This window comes from Dipodomys spectabilis, unplaced genomic scaffold (assembly GCF_019054845.1).
Source record: "Dipodomys spectabilis isolate Male_0828 unplaced genomic scaffold, ASM1905484v1 ptg000019l, whole genome shotgun sequence".
Taxonomy (NCBI): Eukaryota; Metazoa; Chordata; class Mammalia; order Rodentia; family Heteromyidae; genus Dipodomys; species Dipodomys spectabilis.
The window spans coordinates 21164019-21188309 of NW_024870696.1; the positions used below are offsets into that span (position 1 = coordinate 21164019).

Below are 24291 nucleotides of genomic sequence, written 5' to 3' on the forward strand. Positions count from 1 at the left end.
GTTTCCTGCCAGGGCTGGCTTTGGACCACAATCCTCAGATCTCAGCCTCCTGAGTAGCTGGGATTACAGATGTGAGCCACCAGCGCCTGGCTATAGCCAGATTTTCTATTTATTTATTGGCAGCACTGGGGATGGAACCCAGGGTTTTGCCCATCCTAGGAAAACCCTCTGCTAATTTAGATCCCCAGCCCCGAGATAATTTTTAGAAATAGAGATATTTTTCACTTTTCAAAAAAAAATATACATTGTGTTCTGGAAGTAGATCATCCATTTTTAATTCCTTTTCGTTTTCCCTAATTCTGAATTTAGGCCAGTATGGCAGACTATGAAGAAACTGTGAAGAAAGCAAGAGAGGCTTGGAAAGTCTGGGCAGATGTAAGTGTGGCCTGTGTGGTGGGAAGCTCGGGAGGGTCACCTGTGACAGCCGTGAGAAGATGGATTGTAGACTAGGCACTGGCTCATGCTTGTAGGCTTAGCTACTCAGGAGGCTGAGATCTGAGGATTGAGGTGTGAAGCCAGTGCAGGTAGGAAAGTCTATAACAGTCTTATCTCCAATTGACTAGCAAAAAGCTAGAAGTGGAGCTGTGGTACATGGGGTAGAGCATCAATCTTGAGTGAAAAAGCTAAGACACAGTGTCCAGGCTCTGAGTTTAAGCTCTAGTACACTCTCTCTCTCTCTCTCACACACACACACACACACACACACACACACACACACACGACACACACATGTGACATTGTTGAAATGTGCACTGCTTAGAGCTGTGATCAATTTCTACCTGTTTTTGGGCTTGTGTCTTTCCTGGGTTTGACATCCAATGCGTGGGTAATTGTTAATGGGTTAGAACTCTGTCCCGGTGGCATATAAGCTGCAGGTATGAACACCTTATACTCCAATTAAGTTATAGTAGAGTACATAGAATGGAGAAATACCTATTTGTTCTTCCTTCCCCCTCCAGATTTACCTGGGAGGGGTGTCTCTATAGAAGGCCATGTGCCTTTCTCAGGAACAGGGCCCCCATGGTTTGTGAGGCACAGTCTCCCTCCTTGATCTCTGAATCTCCCTCAGGAGATAAAATGAGGAAATGTGGACTCTGCGGCTGGCACTGGGCTGGGTTCTGATCTGTCAGTAGCGGGGGGCAGCTCCCTTGGAGCGACAGTAACAGAGAGCAGAGAAGGCCTGGATTTCCCAGTCTCCCTTTGCCTTCCATCCTCGGAATGGTCAAAAGTGAGGCTGGGGCTGTTGTGAGGATTAAATCACTGACTGATTATTGCAAGTGCTTACAGTAGAGCCCGCTGTGTGCAAGGTTCAGTGTGGGGCAGAACGAAGTGCTGCAGGATTTGCGAAACACTTTAAGCCCAGTGTTTTCTCTGAGTCAATGATTACAAGGGGGCTAGAAGTGGGGTGGTAGGAAGAGAAGACTCTCCAGAGAGCCCTGGGCTGGATGTAGACTCCGCTCAGCCAAGACTGTCCTGGGCAGAGCAGGGATTACACCCTTCCTCCTCTTTAATTCTGAGTTCTGCTGTCCACAAGGAAAAGTGTTCTTTCTACAGCGCAGCAATGTGGAGATGATAGCTCATCTACCTGGGCAGAGGATTGTGTGCAGAGCAGTGTCACTTATTACTTTACTTAGGAAATTTTCTTTTTCAAACTGGGCACTGTGGCCCATTCCTATAATCCTATCTACTCAGGAGGCTGAACTCTAAGGATCAAGGTTTGAAGCCAGACCAGGCTGGAAAGTCTGTGAGATTCCTATCTTCAATTAATCACCAGTAAACTGGAAGTGGAGGTATGGCTTAAGTGGTAGAACTCCAGCTGTGAATGAAGAAGAAAAGGGACAGCATCCAGGCCTTGAGTTCAAGCACAAATGCTAGGACCAATTTTTTTTTTTTTCTTTTTGGTCACTTGTGGGGCTTGAACTCTGGGCCTAGGCACTGTCCCTCAGCTCTTCAGCTCAAGGCTACTGCTCTACCGTTTGAGCCATAGCACCACTTCCATTTTTCTGCTTATGTGGTGCTGAGGAATCGAACCCAGGGCCTCATGCAAGCACTCTACCACTGAGCCACCTTCTCAGTCCCCTAGGACCAATTTTTTAAAAAAATGTTCTTACATAAAAGTAACGCATTATCTCCTGTTTAAGAATAAGAAAGGAGCTGGGTGTTGGTTGCTCACACCTTTAATCCTAGTTACTCAAGAGGCTGAGGTCTGAGGATCCGAGTTTGAAGACAGTCTGGGAAGAAAAGTGAGTAGAAAAGAAAAGTGAATGTGGGAGGCTCTGAGTTCAAACCTCATTTCTGATTCACACAAAATAAATAGGTAACAAAAGTTAAAATGGAGGAATGGAAGACAGATGTGGTAGTGCATGCTGGCAATTTCACTAAGAAGAGGTAGAAAGATCAAGAGTTCAAGGTCTGCCTGAGATTATATGCTGAGACTGCCTCCTTCCCCCACCTCCCAAAAAAGAGGTCTAGAGAGGTGGGTGTGTAATTCAGTGGTGGAGTACTTGTGGAATATGCTCTAGGTTCTAGGTTTGAGCCCCAGCACAGTAAGTATCATAATCAAATTTGGTCTCCTTAGCCCCAATCTCTTCAATACAAAATGAGCAAGCTAGGTTTTGGTGCATGTCATTCCTTTGATTAGAATTTGTGTTAAGCAATCAAGTTCAAAGTTTAAAGGAGAGACCGAATTGTTCCTAACGGTGCCTCTGTGGCTGTGGGAAAATGATATGCATCGCTGTGGTCAGTGTTGCAGAGAGGTAGCTGGTTGGTACCTCAGACAAGAACTAAGTTGGCTGGGCAGGGTGATACACACCTTTAATTCCCACAGAAATCTCAGGCAGGAGGATTACCAGCATCCTAGCTCTTGATCAGTCTAAGCTATGTATTGAGATCTGTCTCAAAAACCAAGCTCAAGTAATCAAAGCAACAACAACAACAAAACAGACAGCTTGTTGCACTCTTAAAGAGGTATTATTCCTTTTGGATTGTCCCGAGTGGGAAGATTCTTTGTGAGAGCGTTGCCTGTGCTAGAGCAAACCAGTTTCATTTAGTTCATTTGAGTTAAATACCACTGATGATTGCACATTGTATCTTGACTAAGATTCTGACTCCTTAAAATCATCTAGCTATCTGGCTCTCCGGTCAGACTGCTTTCAAAGAAGCATGTTCCTGTGGTTGACTTTTTCCATCCTTCAGGCCTCAAGTCTACTTTCTTACCTTAGTGATATTCTCTATCTCTTGTCTTGCTTTTTTCTGAGTTTCAGTCCCATTGGGTTTCCTTGGTCTTTTCAGCCCTGCTGGCAATTTGTGACTATTTGTGGTGGTTCTAATTTCTTCTATACCTTCTTTATAGGTATTAGCTCCTTGGAGGTATCACTTATAATTGTAGTCTCAGTGTTTAACATATCACAATCTCTGTTGTGATTTTAAAAAAAATGTTGTTTGAGGTGATTGTACCTTGTTTTTATCCAATACCCATCCAGCATGTTTTAGACATGAATGTATACTTTACGACAGAAACCAAATTTTCTCTCTCTTAGATTCCTGCTCCAAAGCGTGGAGAGATCGTAAGACAGATTGGAGATGCCTTACGGGAGAAGATCCAAGTTCTGGGAAGCTTGGTAAAGTGTTTGTGTATATAAAGAACGCTCATGCCTAAAATTCTCATTACTCAGGAGGCTGATCTGAGGATCCTAGTTTGAAGCCAGCCCAGGCAGGAAAGTCACAGAGATTCTCACCTCCAGTTAATGAGCCCCAAACCACAAGTGGAGCTGTTGCTCAAGTGTTGAGTGCCAGCCTTGAGTGATAAAGCTAAGGGAGAATGCCCTGACCCTGAGTTCAAGCCCCAGTACTGGTACAAAAATTACATAAAGAGATAGACAAATAAGTAATCTTTTCAATGGGAAATAAGAAGGTCAAGTATTTCTGTGTAGAAGATGGTCAATTTTTAAGAAACGCATTTTGTAAATTTCAAAAATTCTTCCTTTAGGGTTAAAAGTGGCTGAAGTGGTAGAGCTTCTGCCTAATAAGCATGAAGCCCTGAATTCAAACCCCAGTAGGACAACAAAAAATCCTGTTTTAGAGGAAAGATTGAAATAGATAGGAAAACGTGAAGAAAAGTATATGGTTTTAAAATTCTTCAGAAAATAAGAATAGACTTTTCTTCTTGGTTTATTGCTCTCACAAAATGGTCAATCACAAATCAATCACAAATCAATGTTTTTACTTTGCACTTAGGTGTCCCTGGAGATGGGGAAGATCTTAGTGGAAGGTGTGGGGGAGGTTCAGGAGTACGTGGACGTTTGTGACTATGCTGTGGGCTTGTCCAGGATGATTGGAGGACCCATCCTACCTTCAGAAAGTAAGCCGGGAAGCTGGTATAGCCAAGAGCTTCGTGCTAATACAGAGAACTGCAAAAATGCTCTGGCCGCGAAGTTTCGCAAAAGAGGAGTTGTAACTGAGATATAATAAATGAAAATACCTTCACTTCTTTTTTGTATGTGTCAGCATCAGAGCTTGAACTCACCTGGCTAGCTTACTCTTATACTTACTTGGCTAGTTTGTTCAGCTTGCTACTCTACCACTTGAGCTACACCTTTGGTGTGGGTTTTTGCTGGCTAATTGGAAATAGTCTTTAGAGCTTTTCAAACAGGGCTGGCTTAAATAGCAGTACTTCAGATAGCTAGGACTATAGGTGCTAGAAGCCAGTCCCTGGCTGAAAATAACTTTATTTTCTAAGAAAGCAAAGTAAGACATCAGATAAAGAATCATCGTTATTTTGCTTTAAAGATAATAGTTTTGGGAAATCTGTGGGTATCATACTTTTTTAACCATTTAGAAAACAAACAAAAAGTACACTCCCAAAGAGCCTTACCCTGAAAGCAAATTTTAAGTGTCTTAAGTAAATAATCTAAAATGTAATAGAGGTTTATGAGCAAATTGTTTATTTCAGCCTCCAGAGAGATTAGAAATGACTTAAGTGCTAAACTAGCAGGGAAACATTAAGCTAATTCTAGTAGGCTATTAGCATGTCTTAAATGTTTATAAAAGTTATATATCCCTTAAGGATGGAGGCATGGCTCAAGTGGTAGAGACAGAGTCTTGCTATGTGGCCCAGACTGGTCCCAAATTTATGATCATTGGACCTCTGGAGTGTGGACCACCACACCTGACTCATTCAAAAAATCATCTATGCAGATATTTGGGGATAACTTGGACTTCATTAACTCAGTAAATGTTGCAGAATGTATTCCAGGCTGTCTAATAGGTGATAACATGGTCCGTAAGGGGTAGTCTCCAGCCTCAGAATTCCTAAGCTTGAAAATAAGTCCCTTGTGTTTTGAGCAGGAGATCGCGCTTGAGCGTGGCAGGTGCTCTGCAGGTGGAGGGTAGGAGGTGATCACATAGGGTGTCCTTACCCCAGTCTGCATGCGCTTGCAGGAAGGACCACTTAAGTGAGATAACCGAACTGAAGACCTCAAGAGATCACAAATTGGGACGGGGGTGAGGGGGTTGCTTCCAATAGGGAAGAAACCTGTGTAAAAGTGTAAGATGGGGGCTGGGCACTGGTGGCACACTCCTATAATACTAGCTGCTTAGGAGGCTGAGATCTTGAGGATGGTGGTTCGAAGCCAGCCTGGGTAGGCTTTGACTCTTATCTACAGTTAACCAGCAAAAAGCCACAAGTGGAGCTGGGGCTTAAGTGACACACACACACACACACACACATGCACGCACGCGCGCACACACACACACACACACACACACACACACACACACACACGGAGAGTTTGGCTTATCTGGGCCATTGGGCCATCTTGGTTCAGTACATCTGGAAGGTGCAGTACAGGGGCAGGGAACTGGAGGAGTTTGAACTTCATCCAGAGTGCCTACAGTATTGATCCAGAGAGCAGAGGGTTATAAGCAAAGGGAGAGAGGTCAGCAAAGCAGAAGGGCAAGGACAGGAGAGAGGAGAAAGGCCCTACCTAGCTGCAGGGACCTGGGAGTGTGGTGCGTCACCTGGCACATTCCCCAGTCCTAGGTAACAACATGAATGTGGCCAGAGGGCTGAAGGCTGTGCCAGGCAGTGGAGCTGGGGCTTTCACCTGAGTCTGTGAACAGACAGCCTTTGTTCTGGTTCTTCTCCGTTCCATCTGCCTTTGATTAAAAGAAGACTGTGGGATTAAGGTTGACTTTAAAGTTTATTATTACAATCTATTTCTATTTCTATTTTCTCTTTCTGTTTCTTTTTGGTGACACTGGGGACCAAACCTAGGCTGTTTCACATGCAAGGCAAGGGCTCTACCACTGAGCTATGTTCCCCAGCCCCTATAGTTTCAATTTTCTCATCGTGAGTATAAGTAGAAGCTCATTCATTCACTGTAAGGCTGAGGAGACACCTTATCTTACCTTCAGAGAGCTTGGCCCAGTGTCTCATCAGGTAACACAAAGAGTGCCACTGTGACAGTCAGGAGTTGTGTGCAGTCACATCTCTTAGATGCCCCTGACTAATGGGATGTTTCCTTGTCTCCCAGCTGGGAGACTTATCGGTGTAGCTCCTGTGAGATTCAGAAGCACAATGATTATCATTGTGGTTGACAATAAACAATTCTGTTTTACCTTAAAATTGTCCATGTCCTACAGCTGTGTAAGTGGTCACTGGAAAGCACTTGGCATCCTCTTGATCTAGAGTATGTACTGTTGCTTTAAAGATGATTCCAGACTTGGGTCTTAATTACCTTTGTTGGCATTGAGCATGCTCTATGTCCACCCATCCTCAGGACCTGGCCACGCCCTCATCGAGCAGTGGAATCCTTTAGGCCTGGTGGGAATCATCACAGCATTCAATTTCCCTGTGGCAGTGTATGGCTGGAACAATGCCATCGCCATGATTGCTGGAAACGTCTGCCTTTGGTAAGGTCTGCTCACTTTCCTACCCAGGGATCAGTATATCACAGTCTCTGTATATCTGGTTCCTCTACAGATGTATTTTATTTTTATTTATTTGCTTCCTTTTGAGACAAGGTTTTTCTGTGTAGCCCAGGCTAACCAGGAACTCCAGATTTTCCTATCCTAGCCTCTTGAGTATTGATTGGGATTATAGGCATGTGTCACCAGGCCTAGCCGGGAATACTGATTTTAAGTGCTGTCCACAGTTGGATAATCTGAAAGTCAATCTGTAAAACAAAGCATAGGCAAAAAGATGAATGGTTTGGCCCCCATTTTCAAAGAAATCCATGCATCCCAACATTTAAATCCAAATGGCTGGTTGGGTACTTGATGGATTTCTACTTTACTGCATTACTGTACTTGGCAGAGGGGAATGTAAGAGTTCCCATGACCAGTGCAGCCACAGGCTGCATATGTCATACATCATGAAGATTTGTAGTCCTTATGTCCCAGAGACATTTCTATTCTCTAATTGGACAATTGTCTAATAGGAAGTAATTTTTTTCCCCTCAAGAACATTTTTGCTTCTGCTTGGTAATAAAAGGTATATATAGCCAGGTGCTGGTGACTCACACCTGTAATCCTATCTACTCAGGAGACTGAGATCTGAGGATAGAGATTTGAAGCCAGCCTTGGTAGCAAAGTCTCTGAGACTATCTCCCAATTAACCACCCAATAAAGCTGAAAGTGGAGCTGTGGCTAAAGTGGTACAGCAATAGCCTTTAGCAAAAAGCTCAGGGACAGCACCCAGGCCCTGAGTTCAAGCCCCAGAACACACTCTTTCTTTCTTTCTCTCTCTCTTTCACTCTCACACACACACACATACATACACACATGTACACACATACACACACATGTATTTATGATTGTCTTCAAGTTGAATTTCTTTTCTTTTGTCTCTTACTATCTGAAGGAAAGGAGCGCCAACGACTTCACTCACCAGCGTAGCGGTCACTAAGTAAGTACACGTGGCTCTTTGCTAGGTAAGGTATAATCTTGAAAGGATGACTTGATAGGCCTATGGTTTTAATCTGCTGTAAAACTGTCATGTTTATTTAAGGATGGAATTTGTATAACCTTTTCTCCTTTGGTTACAATAACATTTTTATATCATTATGTAGCCTACACAGTTCTTTTCAAGCCATTTATTATTTCTTTGGAAACATGCCAGAGGGTGACTTGGTGTTGAACTCATCTAGGCATTTTTTTAATCACTTGGAAAATAAAAACATCTATAGTGGAGAAGAAGGATTCTAGCAGTTTAGGAGCGGTATTTGTTAATCATCCAATAAATTAATGGTGTTGAGAACAGATTTCTAGCCAGATAGTACTTTTATTGTTGTTGTTTAATTAACAACATAAAAAGAACTGATTATTACCTTGATCCAGTGTCACTGATTTGTGTGTATTGAGTTTATTGGTTAAAAAATTATTGGTATTTCTGGGTGTACATGTCTAATGCTTGTAATCTTAGTTATGGAGGAGGCTGAAACCTGGAGGATTGCTTTTAGAAATCAGTGTTCAGAAAAGGCCTTGAGACTCTATTTAACCAGCACTTTGAGGAAATAAGCCCAGTGAGAAAATGCCAGGTCCTGGTACTCATACACACACACACACACACACATACATACATACACAATTATTACTATTGTATTTCTCCATTTATGAGAGTATAACCTCTGATAACCTAAAAATCAGTGCTATGGGTTATCTATCTGGAATTTAGGGAATACTCGGTGTTGAATGGTCAGCACTCTTGAATTGTTTATAGGGAGCTTATTGCTAACAAGGAATGGAGAACTTTGTGTGTTAATATAATTTTTAACCCATACAAATTTTTTTTTTTTTTTTTGGGTCCGGTCGTGGGGCCTGAACTCTGGGCCTGGGCGCTGTCCCTCAGCTCTTCAGCTCAAGGCTAGCACTCTACCACTTGAGTCACAGCGCCACTTCCGGCTTTTTTCTTTTTGCTTATGTGGTGCTGAGGAATCGAACCCAGGGCCTCAGGCATGCAAGGCAAGCGCTCTACCACTGAGCCACCTTCCCAGCCCCTAACCCATACAAAATCAGTGCAGGTAGATGGCTGTGGGCAGCTGAAGAAAGCATATGAGGAGCACAGTGTTGCAGGCCTCACGGGGGTGGGGGGGGGGGGCTGCATGTTCCCGGTCCCTGCATGCAGAAGGATGTGGTCCAGGAGTGGAGTTTGTAGGGCAGTGGCACTGGCCTCCCTCTTCAGCCAGTATTGTCCCGAAGGGGTGGGACTTGAGTTCCTTATTGGTCAAGTGTGGTAGTTACCCTGCCCCAAAGGGGTGGGACTTGAGTTCCTCATTGGTCAAGTGTGGGAGTTACCCTGCCCCAAAGGGGTGGGACTTGAGTTCCTCATTGGTCAAGTGTGGGAGTTACCCTGCCTTCCGAGCCCTATGGCTCACAGAAGCCACAAGACAATCTTTTTTTTCACAGTTTTAGAAGCTGTATAGGCACCACAAGGGATATGTAGTTACAAGTATCCCTGAATTCAGGGGGCCTAGAAAATGTGCATTTCCATTTACAGTTCATACATAGTTGTCCTGGTCTGCAACGGAGTCATTTTTACCATCCACCACATTGCTTAAGAAATATGTTTTGTTGTGTATGCTGGTTGGTACTGGGGCTTGAACTCAAGGGCTGGGTGTTGCCCCTTAGCGGTTTCCACTCAAGGCTGGGACTCTACCACTTGGTGATTAATTGGAGATAAGAGTCTCATGGACTTTCCTTCCCGGGCTGGCTTTGAACGGTGATTCTTAGATCTCAGCCTCTCCTGAGTAACTAGGATTACAGGCGTGAGCTACTGGTGCCCGGCCTGTTGTTTTTCTTTTTTAAGCAGGGTCTTGCTGTGTAGTCTAGGCTGTCCTGGAATTCTTAATCATCTTGACTCTCCCTCCCAAGTACTGGGACCATAGGAGTGAGCTACGATGTCTGAGTATAACTAACATGTATGGTATCAGATAAGCAGAGAACAGAATTTTACTGACGGCTAGATTCTCATATATTAGGTGAAGGATTTTATTAACTCTACCTTGAGTACAGAGGAAAATCCCAGCTTTTAAACAGAATACTATCTACTTGTGCAATGCTTTTTACACAGAAAGAATTGTACAAATTGAAAATGGCTCAACTCTTATGAAACATAACACCGGCTGGGCATGGTTCTTTATATGTGTGTTCCAGTTATGGGGGTTTGAACTCAGGGCCAGGGCATTGTCTTTTAGCTTTGTCACTCAAGGCTGGTGCTCTATCACTTGAGCCATAGATCTACTGCTGGCTTTTTGCTGGTTAACTGCAGATAAGAGTGCCATGGACTTTTCTGCTCAGGCTGGCATCAAGCCTCAATGATCAGATCTCACCTTACAGAGAAGCGGGGATTATAGACAAGAGCCACAGTGCCTAGCCTGGGCATGGTTTTGGGTTAGACTCTTGTCTGGGTTGGGAGATCTTTTCCTCTTTCCACTTTTTCTTTTACTGTTCTTTTACAGAGTTCTGATTTGCAGAGATGTGTTCAAATGTATTATGTCAAAAAGAAAACAATGCAAAACTTATGAACCCAGGCCCTGGCCCATACTTAAGCATTTGCATTATTACCAAGGTTTACTCCCAGCTTCCAATCTGCCATTTTGGCCCAAAACTCCTAAAACCACTTGAGCGGGGCTTCATGTCTTCTGTTTATGTTGTATTTTAAGATTCTTTTAGGAAAAAACCAAAATAGTTCTACCAGTTGTGTTTCTGTGTTTATTGTAAGAAAATATTTGAAAAAGTCAGGCACTGATGGCTCATGCCTGTAGTTCTAGCTACTCAGGAGGCTGAGATCTGAGGATCATGGTTCAAAGCCAGCCTGGGCAGAAAAGTCCAGGAGACTCTTATCTCCAATAAACCACTCAGAAAACCATAACTGGCGCTGTAGCTCAAGTGGTAGAGCGCTCGCCTTGAGCTGAAGAGCTGAGAGACAGCGCCCAGGCCAGAGTTCAAGCCCTACAACCAACAAAAAAAGAAAAAAAGAAAATCTTTGAAGAAATATGAGAGAAAGTTGGAAAAGGAGAGAGTTGAAATCTATTTGTTTACTTATTGGTGACTTTGAGGTTTGAACTTGGAGCCTTTGAGTTTGGCTAGGCAGGCACTCTAACCACTGAGCTACACGTTCAGCCCATGGAGTTTACCTTTGAAAGGTCTTTAAAAAACTGAATGATTACCTTACTCAGTAACTGCTTTTCCATTCTTAGGATAGTGTCCAAAGTTCTGGAGAACAACAAGCTGCCGGGTGCAATTTGTTCTTTGACATGTGGCGGAGCAGACATCGGGTAGGTGGAGACTGTGGAGTAGCTCGGCTGAAGGAACTCGGTAGATGATCAGGAATCACCTTTACCATGTGACAAAGCCAGTCACTGAGGAAATGAGATGGTCTCGTAAGCTGGGACTGGCTGTACTTGCTCTGAACTTGAATGGAAGTTGAGATTGTTTGTACTTGGCTTAGCCTTTGACTTGGTGAGGTTTCTTAACAGTTAAGACTTACAACCATACTAGTATTGCTGAGGTGGTAGTCTTCTTCCAATACTTTACCTTACAACTGTACTTATTGGGCAGTCTGAAAAAGAAGCAATCAGCTAGTCTTTTATTTTTTACAGATGAGAATCTATGCAGTTAGGTGTTCTCCAAATGTCTCTAAAACAAGAACATTGCATTCTTTGACTCACTCTGTTCGGGCCCTCTGGGCTTTCTGTCCTTGATGATGGCCTTGGGACTGATCAGTAGTTTCGAGCACTAAGCAGCAGCCCACCTGATGCATCAGTGAGTGTTCGTATATGTGTGCTGAACCTGAGGAAGTTAATCAAGCTGTCCAGCCCTGCATTAGATATCGACACTGAGACTTCCCTGCTTGGCTCCCAGTGAAGCCCTTGAAGCCCTGAGCCAGGGACAAAGAGGTTAAAATCAGTAATGTCTGCTCTTCCTTCCTTAGAAGTAACTGGAAATCCCAGAACAGCCTTTATAAGTCAGCTTCTTTAAAGAATACACTAGGCTGTTTCCCTCTAGATTATCTGTGTTTTTAATTTTTAGACGAATCATATAGTAGGTACCAAAAAATCCCCACATGTGCTCACCAAGCTAATACCAGGACCGTATTGTGCTAGCAATCCCTCCATAGAGGAAAACCACCTTCTTTGGCTAACAGCAAACAGGTTGGCTTGTTTTCCTGTGTGAATCTACTTGTGAAAGGTGATTGCATTTTCACGATTTTTACCTTGAACCCTTGGGTTGGGCTTCCACATAGCCATGGCGACTGTCTTGTAAGAACCCATTAGTGCTTTCCTGCTGTCCCTCTGGTTCTGTCATTGCTGGGTGTTTCTGCCTGGGTGACATGTCTGTCCTCCGCAGCACAGCCATGGCCAGAGACGAGCGAGTGAGCCTGCTGTCCTTCACCGGGAGCACTCAGGTGGGGAAGCAGGTGGCCCTCATGGTTCAGGAGAGGTTTGGTAAGTGTTGGCACTGTCATGAAGATCGGACTCTCAGAAGTATGGTGACAAGCCTTACAGTTGTCTTCTACACTTTTTTCCTTGACCCATTTCCATGGAGATACTGCTTATATTTACTTAAATGTTTAAGTAAAAGGGTATAATTGTTAGTAGTTAAATATTAAGGAAGTCTCTGAAGTAGGAGACTCATTAAAATGGGGACTCTTATTAAACAGGAGACCCCTTTTCTCTCCAGTAAAGAATAATAGAATCATGTAAGAGTTCGTCGCATACCCTTAAGTGGAATTGCTAAATTCATAGGACATTGTGTGCTTGTGTTTGAGGGAATTCACTGTAGCAGTTTCTGTAGTGGATGGCCTATGTTTTAAAATTATTATTATTTTTTTATTTATTTTATTTTATTTTTTTGGGTCTGGTAGTAGGGCCTGAACTCTGGGCCTGGGTGCTGTCCCTCAGCTCTTCAGCTCAAGGCTAGCGCTCTACCACTTGAGCCACATCGCCACTTCCGGCTTTTTTCCGACTTTTTTCTTTTTGCTTATGTGGTGCTGAGGAATTGAACCCAGGGCCTCGAGCATGCAAGGCAAGCGCTCTACCACTGAACCACCTTCCCAGCCCTAAAATTATTTTTTAATATAGTTTAAAAATTGTGTAGTTGTACAAAGGGGCTTCAGTTCACCATGTCAAACTATGAGTACAAGGCATGTTGATGAGTATCATCATTCTCCTCCATCTCTCCCAACCCAACTCCTCCCTTAAATTTACCCAGTTCCATCTTCACATATGTATATTGAATACTGTGACTGCATTACTCACCCTTCCCATCTCAATGTGTCAGCTCTGCCTCCCCTTGGTCTCCTTTCCTCCTGACAACACATGTTCTAGCTTCCTGGAATTTATCTTGTTAAAATGTAAGTTATTGGAGGGAGTTACACTGTTGCAATCCTCCCTGTGTGTACTAGACCTTAAAGTTAGGCCTAGCATCAGGAATTCTTTATTCTTGTTCATCAGATTGATTCACTGCTTATATTTCTCACCATTGGTCATTTCTCTCTCTCTAGCAATACATATGCAAACACAGTATGTGTGTATCATTGTTGAATTTTGTGGCAGGGGAAGGTGTCTCTCTTAGCCTCTGCATATTTCAGTGTATTTCATAAAGATAGGTTCTCTCACATAATTTTCTCATGGTACAAATAAAAAGATCAGGAAATTTGATGTTGATAAATAGTTATGCTACTTTATTAATCAGAATTAAAAAAAATTGAGATAGGCTATAATTTGCGACTGTTTATATATGAACACGGGAATTAACTTATGTTTCTGTTTTTCTTAAAGGGAAAAGTTTGTTAGAACTTGGAGGGAACAATGCAATTATTGGTAAGGCGGCCCTTTGCTTTGCTTTGCTTTGCTTTGTGTTCGGTTGGTATGTCCGTTGCTGCCATTTTGACCACTCAGCACTTGCTCAAGATGCTCTCTGCTATGTGGGCCCCTCGCGCCTAATTTCCACACTCAGGGATTTTGCGTAGGAGATGGGACATAGGTTTGAGTTAAAGGCGTATAACCAAAAGGAAGAAAATTCATGTTAGGAAAATGTTACCTGGGCCCTAGAACTTGTGTGTGTGTCTTTGATCATCTGTAGTAGTGCGAAATAACAGCCATATTTCATTTTTTCCCTTGTTTTCTGAAAATTGGCTACACACTAGTTTTTCTAAAGTAACTTAATGATTTACTTGAAGATTTCTTTTGATTTCAGACACATTGGTTGATCTTTAATGGAATGTTAGTTATTTTTATGGCCTTAAGGCATTGTTTTGCTATTTAATCTGTGGGTTTGAAGATTTCTTTTTCTTTTTTTTTTTTCTATTTATTGTTTTCCCAATGCTGGGGCTTGACATCTGTATTCTTGCTTGGCTTTTTCGCTCAAGGCTGATGTTTTACCATTTGAGCCATACTTCCACTTCTGTATTTTTTGCTACTTAACCGGAGTTAAAAGTCTCATGGACTTTTCTTCCTGGGCTGGCTTTGAACTGAGATTCTTAGAACTCAGCCTTCTGAGTATCTAGGATTATAGTTTGACCACTGACACCTGCTTGGACATGCTTACTTTACATGCTAGTGTTGGTGCACTGTTGCTTTGTAAAGACATTGTGTGGTGCCGGTTAGCTGCTACATCACCTGCCTGCTTGTCACGCTGACGCACGTTGGTGCTTCTCAGCTTTTGAGGATGCAGACCTCAGCTTAGTTGTTCCATCTGCCCTCTTTGCTGCCGTGGGGACTGCTGGCCAGAGGTGTACCACTGCAAGACGACTGGTGAGTGGCCTACTTTTTGTTGTTGTGGTTTCTGGTCCTTTTATCCACCATGTTTGAATGTCTGCTGTTGGTTAGGTATCATAGAGGAACTGCTAGAAAAAATATATTCCCTAGACATGATTCGCATCTATATGGTCCAGCTCACCCTTTTGTACATACAAATCAACTAGAGACTTTTCCTACTCTAAGCTAGTGGTGGCTTCAGAGAAATAGGATTCCAGCAGTTGATGGAAAGTGACTGGGGTTGAGACCTCTTTCTGGTTTTTCTTCTGTAACAGTATGTAGGCAAAAGTCCAAGATCACATAGCAGGGGTGACCAGCACCTTGCCCTTGAGCCAAAATCACAAATTATAAATCTAAAATTATAAATCTAAATTAATTAGAGCAAAATATACTTTTTTTTGTCACTTGTGAGGCTTGAACTCAGGGCCAAGATGCTGTCCCTGAGCTTTTTTGCTTAAGGCTAGCACTCTACCACTTTGAGTCACAGTGCCACTTCAGTTTTCATGGTTAATTGGAGGTAAGAGTCTCATAGGCTTTCCTGCCTGGGCTGGCTTCAAACTGCGATCCTCAGATCTCAGCCTCTAGAGTAGCTAGAATGACACATGTGAGACACTGGCACCTGGCTTTAGTCTTTGTTTTATTTATTTATTTTTTGCCAGTCGTGGACCTGAACTCTGGGCCTAGGTGCAGTCTCTCAGCTCTTCAGCTCAAGGCGAGCGCTCTACCGCTTGAGCAACAGTGCCACTTCCGGCTTTTTCTGTTTATGTGGTGCTGAGGAATCAAACCCAGGGCCTCATGCATACAAGGCAAGCACTCTACCACTGAGCCACCTTCCCAGCCCTTTAGTTTTTATTTTTTATACAATCCCATTCAAGTTCTCAAAAAGAACCTTAAGATGCGATAGTATTTTCAGTTTATTTTGTTCATGAATATTAAACATACTCAAGCTAAGAAAGAAGCAGAGATATTACAGATAACTTTTATCCACACTCACCTGGTAAAATAGACAATGACATGCAAGCCAACCATCGCTCTTCGCAGTCTGCTTTAATTTTCCTTTGTGTTTTGGAGCAGATGCTTTGTATTTAGTGCTGAATATTAAAGAATACTATTAGTCATTGCTCACTCTGGCTTCCATAGCAATTATTAGTGATGCATATGAAAAGAATCACAGTGTTATGGCCTTTCAGTGGCTAGGTCTCAAAATGACAATTCACTTGTCATATGGAGATTAATTCAGACTAACTTAGGTGATGTATGGCTTAGTACCTGTGCTAGGAGACTACAGCACAAGTCCCATGGCGCCTGGCACCTGATTACAGGCTTATGTTAGAGATTGGCGGAGTCCCAGGCCAGCTGGTCTTGCTTTTATGGCTCCATTTCCGACTTTGGTATTTCAGTAACTATTAACAACTATTAATCAAGACTATTAGGAAAATGAATTCCAGGTGCCAGTGGCTTATATCTATAATCAGTACTTAACTACTTAGGAGGCTAAGATCTGAAGGATTGTGATTCAAAGCCAGTCCATGAAGAAAAGTCCAAGATACTCCATTTCCAATTGACCAGCAAAAAGCTGGGCTGGAGGTGTGGTTCAAGTGATAAAGCAGCAGCCAAATAAGTACTCAGCCCAGAGTGCAGTGTCATCAAAGAAAAGAAAATGATTCATTGTAAGAAATTGTGTTCTTTGCTATTGTATCATAACCTTGCTATTCCTCTGTAGTTTCTGCATGAAGGTATCCATGATGAGGTGGTAAACAGACTTAAAAAGGCCTACGCACAGATCCGTGTTGGGAACCCATGGGACTGTGAGTATCAGATTGTGTTTTCAATGGTACTGCTTTTTACAAAAAGGTGATGTACAGAGGGGTTACAGTTACATAACTCAGGTAAAGAGGTCCTTTCTTTTTGGACACTGTCGCTCCATCCCTTGCTTTCTCCCAATTTTTCCTCCTTCTCCCCTCCCACATTTTCAACCTAGTGTCTAGTGAGTACCATTGCTGCATTTGTTCACCCTTTGTCCCTCCATTTCTGTGCTCATCTTACCTCCCAAAGACATATGAACGAACAGATGTAACAAAAAAGAAAGAAAATAAAAACAGCAAATGAGAAAACAAACCCTCCTGTTTTCCTTTGGTACTGTTTTTGACAGTGTTTATGATCTTTGCTTTGAGAAGTTATTTATTTGTTGACATACATACTTAACTTTTCTGAGAGACTTAGAGGGCACAAGAAGAGGAGACTAGATGCTTGAGAGACCCAGGTGCTTGGTGCATGTTACTGGGTGAGACTGGGAATGCCCTTCATGCAGCTCTTCCCACGCTGGCTCTACTTTACAAGGGTCTACCTATATCTTCCTCATTCCTGGGGTTACATTAATGTTTTGTTCACAGGCATCACACAAGCAGCCTCTACCTGTCACTCTTGAACTGCATGCCAGCTCCAGAAACTGATGTTTTTGGAGATAGGGCAGTTGCAATCAATAAGCCAATTCTATCAATTCTGTAGTATTTATTTATTTATTTATTTTCTGTTGGTCATGGGGCTTGAACTCTGCGTTTGAACACTGCCCCTCAGCTCTTCAGCTCAAGGCTAGTGCTCTACCACTTGAGTCACAGTGCCACTTCCAGTTTTGTGAGTGGTTAATTGGAGATAAGAGTCTCATGGGCTTTCCTGCCCAGGCTGGCTTTGAACCATGATCCTCAGATCTCAGCCTCTTGAATAGGTAGGATTACAGGCGTGAGCCACTGGCACCCAGCTCTGTGATTTTGTTTTGTTTTTTCTAATACTGGGGCTTGAATTCAGTGCCTTATGTGCTTGCTCAGCTACCTTGTTCATGGCTGACTCTACCACTTGAAACGTGCTTCAGACCAGCTTTTATGTTGGTTAATTAGAGATAAGAGTTTCAAGGACTTCTCTGCCTGGTCTGGCTTTGAACCTTGAGCCTCCAAATCTCAGCTTTCTGAGTAGCTAGAATTAGACATGAGCTACTGGGTCCTGGTCCAATTCTGTACTTTTTAAAATTAAAATTTATTTTATTTTATTTTTTATTTTTTAGGTCTGGTTGTGGGCCTGAACTCTGGGCCTGGGCACTGTCCCTCTGCTCTTCAGCTCAAGGCTAGCACTCTACCACTTGAGCCACAGTGCAACTTCCGGCTTTTTTTTTTTTTTTTTGGGTCCGGTCGTGGGGCCTGAACTCTAGGCCTGGGTGCTGTCCCTTAGCTCTTCAGCTCAAGGCTAGCGCTCTAGCACTTGAGCCACAGTGCCACTTCCGGCTTTTTTCCTTTTTGCTTATGTGGTGCTGGGGAGAATCGAACCCAGGGCCTCAGGCATGCAAGGCAAGCGCTCTACCACTGAGCCACCTTCCCAGCCCTTCTGGCTTTTTTTTATTCTGCTTATATGGTGCTGAGGAATCGAACCCAGGGTCTCATGCATGCAAGGCAAACGCTCTACCACTGAGCCACCTTCCCAGCCCCAATTCTGTATTTTTGATGAGGTGTTTTGGCTGGAGTCATTGCTCAGAAGCGGGATTGGCAAGCAGATCTACATCCATTGGATTTGCATCTGCCATCTGTGTATATCTGTTGCTGGCCACTCCCACTCATTTGCATAAGGCAGCGTTGAGTAGTTGTGATGGATAACACATCTGTGATGCAAGGCATAGAATAGTTTCATCTGTCCCACCATAGAAGCAAGTTGTTGACTCCTGTGCTCAATTGAGAGGGTATAGGAAGGGCTTAGCCTGTTCACTAGGAAAGCTGTTATAATAATGCTGCTGCTTCCTGCAAAATGAAGAGCCTTCATTGTCTCTCCCCAGCCGAGGTTCTCTATGGGCCACTCCACACCCAGCAGGCAGTGAGCATGTTTCTTGGAGCTGTGGAAGAAGCTAAGAAGGCGGGAGGCACAGTGGTGTATGGCGGCAAGGTAACTCAAGCTCTGGCTCTTCCTTTTGCGTAGACATAGTAAGCTTGCAGAGCACTGGGCAAGGGTCCTACTGACCTTCAGCTCCTCAGCCCTGTTCTACGTGGGGGAAGAGATCATAAAGAACGATGATGTAAGTTGCATATAGTATATCTGGGCGGACACAGGAGAAACTGAGTCTTGGTTCCCTTTGATTTGGTTTCCCAGGACTTCGTATGGAAGGGGACCTCTGGTCATGACACCACAGAAGACTTTGTCTTCAGAGTGGCTAGACTCTGTGTTTATTAGTTACTTCAGGCAGTTAAGCCAGGGAAACACAAAAATAGGCCTTATTTTATTTTAAGCTAACGTAGAACTACATTTGTGTGTGATTCTTATTTTCTAGGATTTGAACTCAGGCTTGTACTTGCTAGGCAGACACTCTACTGACTTTTTACTATAGTTATTTTTAGGGTAGGGCCTGGAGTTTGTGCCTGGGAGTGTCTAGGCTGTGATCCTCCTATTTATGCCTTCTTCATATCCAGCATGACACACAGTGAGCCTCTGGGTCTGATTTCATTCGTGATTTTGTTGTTGTTGTTGTTGTTGTGGGACTTGAACTCTGGGCCAGGGCACTGTCTCTTAGCTCTTCAGCTCAAGGCTAGTGCTCCTACCACTTGAGCCACGGCGCCACTTCTGGTTTTCTGAGTGGTTTATTGGGGATAAGAGTCTCAGGGACTTTCCTGCCTGGGCTGGTTTGGAACCACGATCCTCAGATCTCAACCTTCTGAGTAGCTAGGATTATAGGCGTGAGCCACCAGTGCCCATTTTTATGATGGACAGCAAAGGTATTTTCTTCATGGATTGTAGGAATTTTGTTGTCTTCATCTGCAAAAGCTCAGAAAAGTAGATTACTGTCCGTACAGTGTAGTTTCATTTTATTTAATGAATCTGAAAACTCAAGTCTTGCACAACAGTCTGGTTTCCAGTCTTCAGTTCAATTCTATTTGGATAAGGCTTTGTTTTTTTTAGTCGGGTGTGGGTTCTGAACTTTAGGCCTGGGTGCTGTCCCTCTGCTCTTCAGCTCAAGGCTAGTGCTCTACCTCTTTAGCCATAGGACTACTTCTGGCTTTTACTGCTTATATGGTACTGAGGAATTGAACCCAGGGCCTCATGTATGCAAGGCAAGCACTCTACCACTGAGCCACCTTCCCAGCCCCTGGACAAGACTTTTAAAAATTTTGTTCCAGCCAGTGGCTCACACCTGTAATCCTAGCTACTTAGGAGGCTGAGATATGAGGATCACAGTTCAAAGCCAGCCTAAGCAGGAAAGTCTGTGAGACTCTTATCTCCAATAAACCACTAGAAAACTGGAAGTGGCACTGTGGCTCAAGTGGTAGAGCACTAGCCCTGAGCTGAAGAGCCGAGGGACAGTGCCTGGGCCCAGAGTTCAAGCCCCATGACTGACCAAAAAAAAAAAATTGTTCCTAAGCAGTCAATGTAATAGAAGTAGCCTTTGGCATTATAATAATTATTAACACAGCTCCATGCACACCATTAAGAATGGATACATGGACTCTTAATTAACATAAACAGGTAGAGAACAGAACTTCAGAGGCTCATTGGAAGATGGACCACACTCAGAGCCACTTGTAGTGGCATTGAGATACATCATAGAAAGAGAGTCATGAAGTTAATGGAGACTAATTAGGAATTTGATTACATGGAGGTTGGTTAGGAGAATGTCTATAATGTACCCTTCTGCAATCCTTGCTTTGCCACAGTATTAGTCTGCAAAGGCTTATGTAACAAAATACCCTGGGCTGGGTAGTTTAGGCAACAGAAGTATGTTTTCAAGCTTTGTAGTTCTGGAGGCTTGAAATCTACAACCAAGGTGTTGGCAAGGTTGGGGTTGTTTTTCTCCCTCCCTCCCTTCTTTCCTTCCTTTTTTTTTCTTTCTTCTTGCTAGTACTAGAGCTTGAACTCAGGGTCTCTGATTTGGCCTTTTTGCTCATAACTGTCACTCCGCCACTCAAGCCACACTTCCATTTGTGTTGTTTTTCTGATTACTTGTATATAAGAATTTATGGGTTTGGGCTGGGAAGGTGGCTCAGTGGTAGAGCACTTGCCTTGCAGGCTTGAGGCCCTGGGTTCGATTCCCCAGCACCACATAAGCAAAAAAAAGAAAAAAGCCGGAAGTGGCGCTGCGGCTCAAGTGGTAGAGCACTAGCCTTGAGCTGAAGAGCTGAGGGACAGCGCCCAGGCCCAGAGTTCAGGCCCCACAACCGGACCCACCCAAAAAAACAAAGAATTTATGGGTTTGTTTTTTTGGGCTGGCTCCAAACCTTGAACCTTGATTCTCAGATCTCAGCCTCTTGAGTAGCTAAGATTATAGGCATGAGACACCAGCACCTGATCTAAAGGTTAGTTTCTGATGAAGTCTTTCTTGCTTAAAGATGGCTCACTATTGCTGTGTTCTTTGTGACTTTTCTCAGAGAGGGGAGAGAACTCTCCAAGTTTCTTCTACTTCTAATAGGGATACGGTCCTGATGGTTTTATTTATTGATAACTGTAGTTACCACTTTGAAGGTTTTGTCTCCAAATATGGAGCCTTTGGATTCATTAGGGTTTCAGCATATAACACAGTATGTACAGAATACCAACCTTAAAATTATTTTTGAAATAGCCACTTGCAGTTGGGTGCTGGTAATTCATGCCTATTAACTCTTGAGATCCGGAGGATCTCCTGTTCAAAACTAGCCTGGCAGAAAATTTCCCAAGACTCCCATCTCCAAAATATGCAGCAAAAAGTGGGCTAGAGCTGTGGCTGAAGTGATAGAACACTAGCTACAAGCAAGCCAGCTGAGCATACAGGAGTTCAACCTCAGTACTAGCCCTGAGTTCAACCTCAGGACTAGCAATGCACAAAACAAAACATGCTTGTAACATTTTTTTTTTTTTTTTTTTTTTTTTATTGTAAAGCTACTATACAGAGGGTTACAGTTACATGAGTGAGGTTATGAGTACACTTCCTCTTGAACATTGTTACCCCCTCCATTGTTTTCCCCCTACCATCCCCTCCCTCCCTCCCTTCCCCGAGGTTCTTTTTTTTTTTTTTTTTTTTTGATTGTGATTAAATGATTACATAATTTCAAAGTCACAAGTTCATTCTAACTTCCCTGGAGCAAATTGTCTACCACAGTCTGTAATATATAACAGTGTTCACATGTTATGTACCATATTTGTGATCAGCAGCATGAGGATATTTAGTAGTGGTTCAACCAGATGAGCGGGAGTTCTTTGTTTCTTAAGTCCTGTTAGTTTTGTCGTATCACCTAACCTTTTGGATTTAGCATCCACTTATGAGGGAGACCATGTACCGTTTGTCTCTTCGTTCTTGGCTTACCTCGCTCAACATGATTCCTTCTAGCTCCATCCATTTCCCTGCAAATGCCATTATTTTGTCATTTCTAATGGCTGCATAATATTCCATTGTGTATAGATACCACAATTTTTGGATCCATTCATCTGTGGTGGGGCACCTAGGTTGTTTCCATATCCTAGCTATTGCGAACAGTGCTGCAATAAACATGGAGGTGCACGTGTCCTTGTATATTGGTTCCTGTTGTTCAGGGTAGATGCCTAGAAGTGGTATGACTGGGTCGTAAGGGAGGTCAATCTTTAGCTTTCTAAGGACCCTCCAGACTGCTTTCCAAAGTGGTTGTATAAGTGTACATTCCCACCAGCAGTGTAATAGGGTTCCTCTTTCTCCACATCCCCTCCAGCATTTGTCGTTGGCTGATTTGTGGATGTGGGACATTCTGACTGGGGTAAGGTGGTATCTCAGGGTTGTCTTTATTTGCATTTCCTTCACCACCAGGGATGATGAACATTTCCTCATGTGTTTCTTTGCCATTTTTATTTCTTCATTTGAGAAGTCCCTCTTTAGTTCCCTTGCCCATTTAGTAATTGGTTTGTTAGGTTTGGGAGGGATTAGTTTCTTGAGTTCCCTGTATATACAGGATGTTAACCCCTTGTCTGATATATTGCTGGTAAATATTTTTTCCCAATTAGTTGGTTGTCTTTCTAGCTTAGTTGCGATAGATTTAGCTGTGCAGAAGCTTTTTATTTTAAGGTAGTCCCATTTGTCGAGTCTCTCTCCAACTTGTTGTGACCCTGGGACTCTGTTCAGGAAGTTCCTTCCTGTGCCTATTATTTCAAGTGTCTCTCCTACTCTGTCCTGCAGTAGTTTCAGAGATTCAGGTTTAATGTTAAGGTCTTTAATCCATTTTGAGTTGATGTTGGTGCATGGTGATAGGCTGGGGTCCACTTTTAGTTTTCTGCATGTGGCTGCCCAGTTTTCCCAGCACCAGCGGTTGAAGAGGCTGTGTTTCTTCCATTGTATGTCTTTGGCTCCTTTGTCGAATATCAGCTGGCTGTAGGCCTGTGGATTTATATCTGGATCTTCTATTCTGTTCCATTGGTCTTCGGGTCTGTTTTTGTGCCAGTACCATGCTGTCTTTGTGATTATAGCTCTGTAGTAGAGTTTGAAGTTCGGCATGGATAGCCCTCCCATATTGTCTTTATCCCCTAGAATTGTTTTGGCTATTCTAGGTCTTTTGTTGTTCCATATAAATTTTTGGACTGTTTTCTGTATTTCAGTGATGTACGTCATTGGGATTTTAATAGGAATTGCATTGAATTTGTATATTAGTTTTGGAAGTATCACCATCTTTACTATATTAAGTCGGCCTATCCAGGAGCATGGGAGGTCTTTCCATTTCCTAGTGTCTTCTGCAATTTCTTTCTTTAACTTTTTATAGTTCTCATTAAATAGTTCTTTTACATCTTTGGTTAGGTTAATTCCTAAATATTTTATTTTTTGGGAGGTTATTGTGAATGGGGTTGCTCCCTTTATTTCCCTCTCTTCCTGTGCGTTATCAGTGTATAGGAAGGCAACTGATTTTTGTGGGTTTATTTTGTATCCTGCTATTTTGCCGAAGTGACTTATGATTTCTAAAAGTTTGGGGATGGAGTTTTTGGGATCGTGGAGGTATAGTATCATGTCGTCTGCAAAAAGGGATAGTTTCACTTCTTCTTTCCCTATGCGGATCCCTTTAATGTCTTTTTCTTGCCTTATTGCCCTGGCTAAGGGTTCTAGGACTATGTTGAAGAGGAGTGGAGACAGTGGACATCCTTGCCTTGTTCCTGTTTTTAGGAGGATTGGTTGTAGCTTTTCCCCATTAAGTATAATATTGGCTATTGGTCTGTCATAAATGGCTTTTATTGTTTTTAGAAATGTTCCTTCTATTCCTATTTTCTCCAGAGCTTTTAGCATGAATGAATGTTGAATTTTATCAAAGGCCTTTTCTGCATCTGTGGCGATAATCATGTGATTCTTGACCTTGGCTCTGTTGATATGCTGGATTACATTTATTGACTTACGTATGTTAAACCATCCCTGTGTCTCTGGGATGAAGCCTACCTGATCATAGTGTATTATTTTTTTTATGTGTTTCTGGATTCTGTTAGCTAGAATCTTGTTAAGGATCTTTGCATCTGTGTTCATCAAGGAGATTGGCCTGTAATTCTCCTTTTTGGTTGGGTCTTTGCCTGGTTTGGGGATGAGTGT

At 42.9% G+C, this 24291-nt stretch overlaps 1 protein-coding gene across 2 annotated transcripts in view; it reads left to right on the forward strand.

Moving 5' to 3' along the window:
* Aldh7a1 (aldehyde dehydrogenase 7 family member A1) overlaps nucleotides 1-24291 on the forward strand; it is a 54203-nt gene that overhangs the window by 2342 nt on the left and 27570 nt on the right. For both annotated transcript variants that reach the window (XM_042674669.1, XM_042674668.1), the window contains exons 3-13: nucleotides 310-375; nucleotides 3540-3620; nucleotides 4237-4360; nucleotides 6780-6912; nucleotides 7862-7906; nucleotides 11199-11276; nucleotides 12349-12446; nucleotides 13782-13823; nucleotides 14662-14756; nucleotides 16483-16567; nucleotides 18577-18683. In XM_042674669.1, the coding sequence (XP_042530603.1) occupies nucleotides 310-375; nucleotides 3540-3620; nucleotides 4237-4360; nucleotides 6780-6912; nucleotides 7862-7906; nucleotides 11199-11276; nucleotides 12349-12446; nucleotides 13782-13823; nucleotides 14662-14756; nucleotides 16483-16567; nucleotides 18577-18683 (954 nt within the window). The remainder of the gene's footprint in view (nucleotides 1-309; nucleotides 376-3539; nucleotides 3621-4236; nucleotides 4361-6779; nucleotides 6913-7861; nucleotides 7907-11198; nucleotides 11277-12348; nucleotides 12447-13781; nucleotides 13824-14661; nucleotides 14757-16482; nucleotides 16568-18576; nucleotides 18684-24291) is intronic.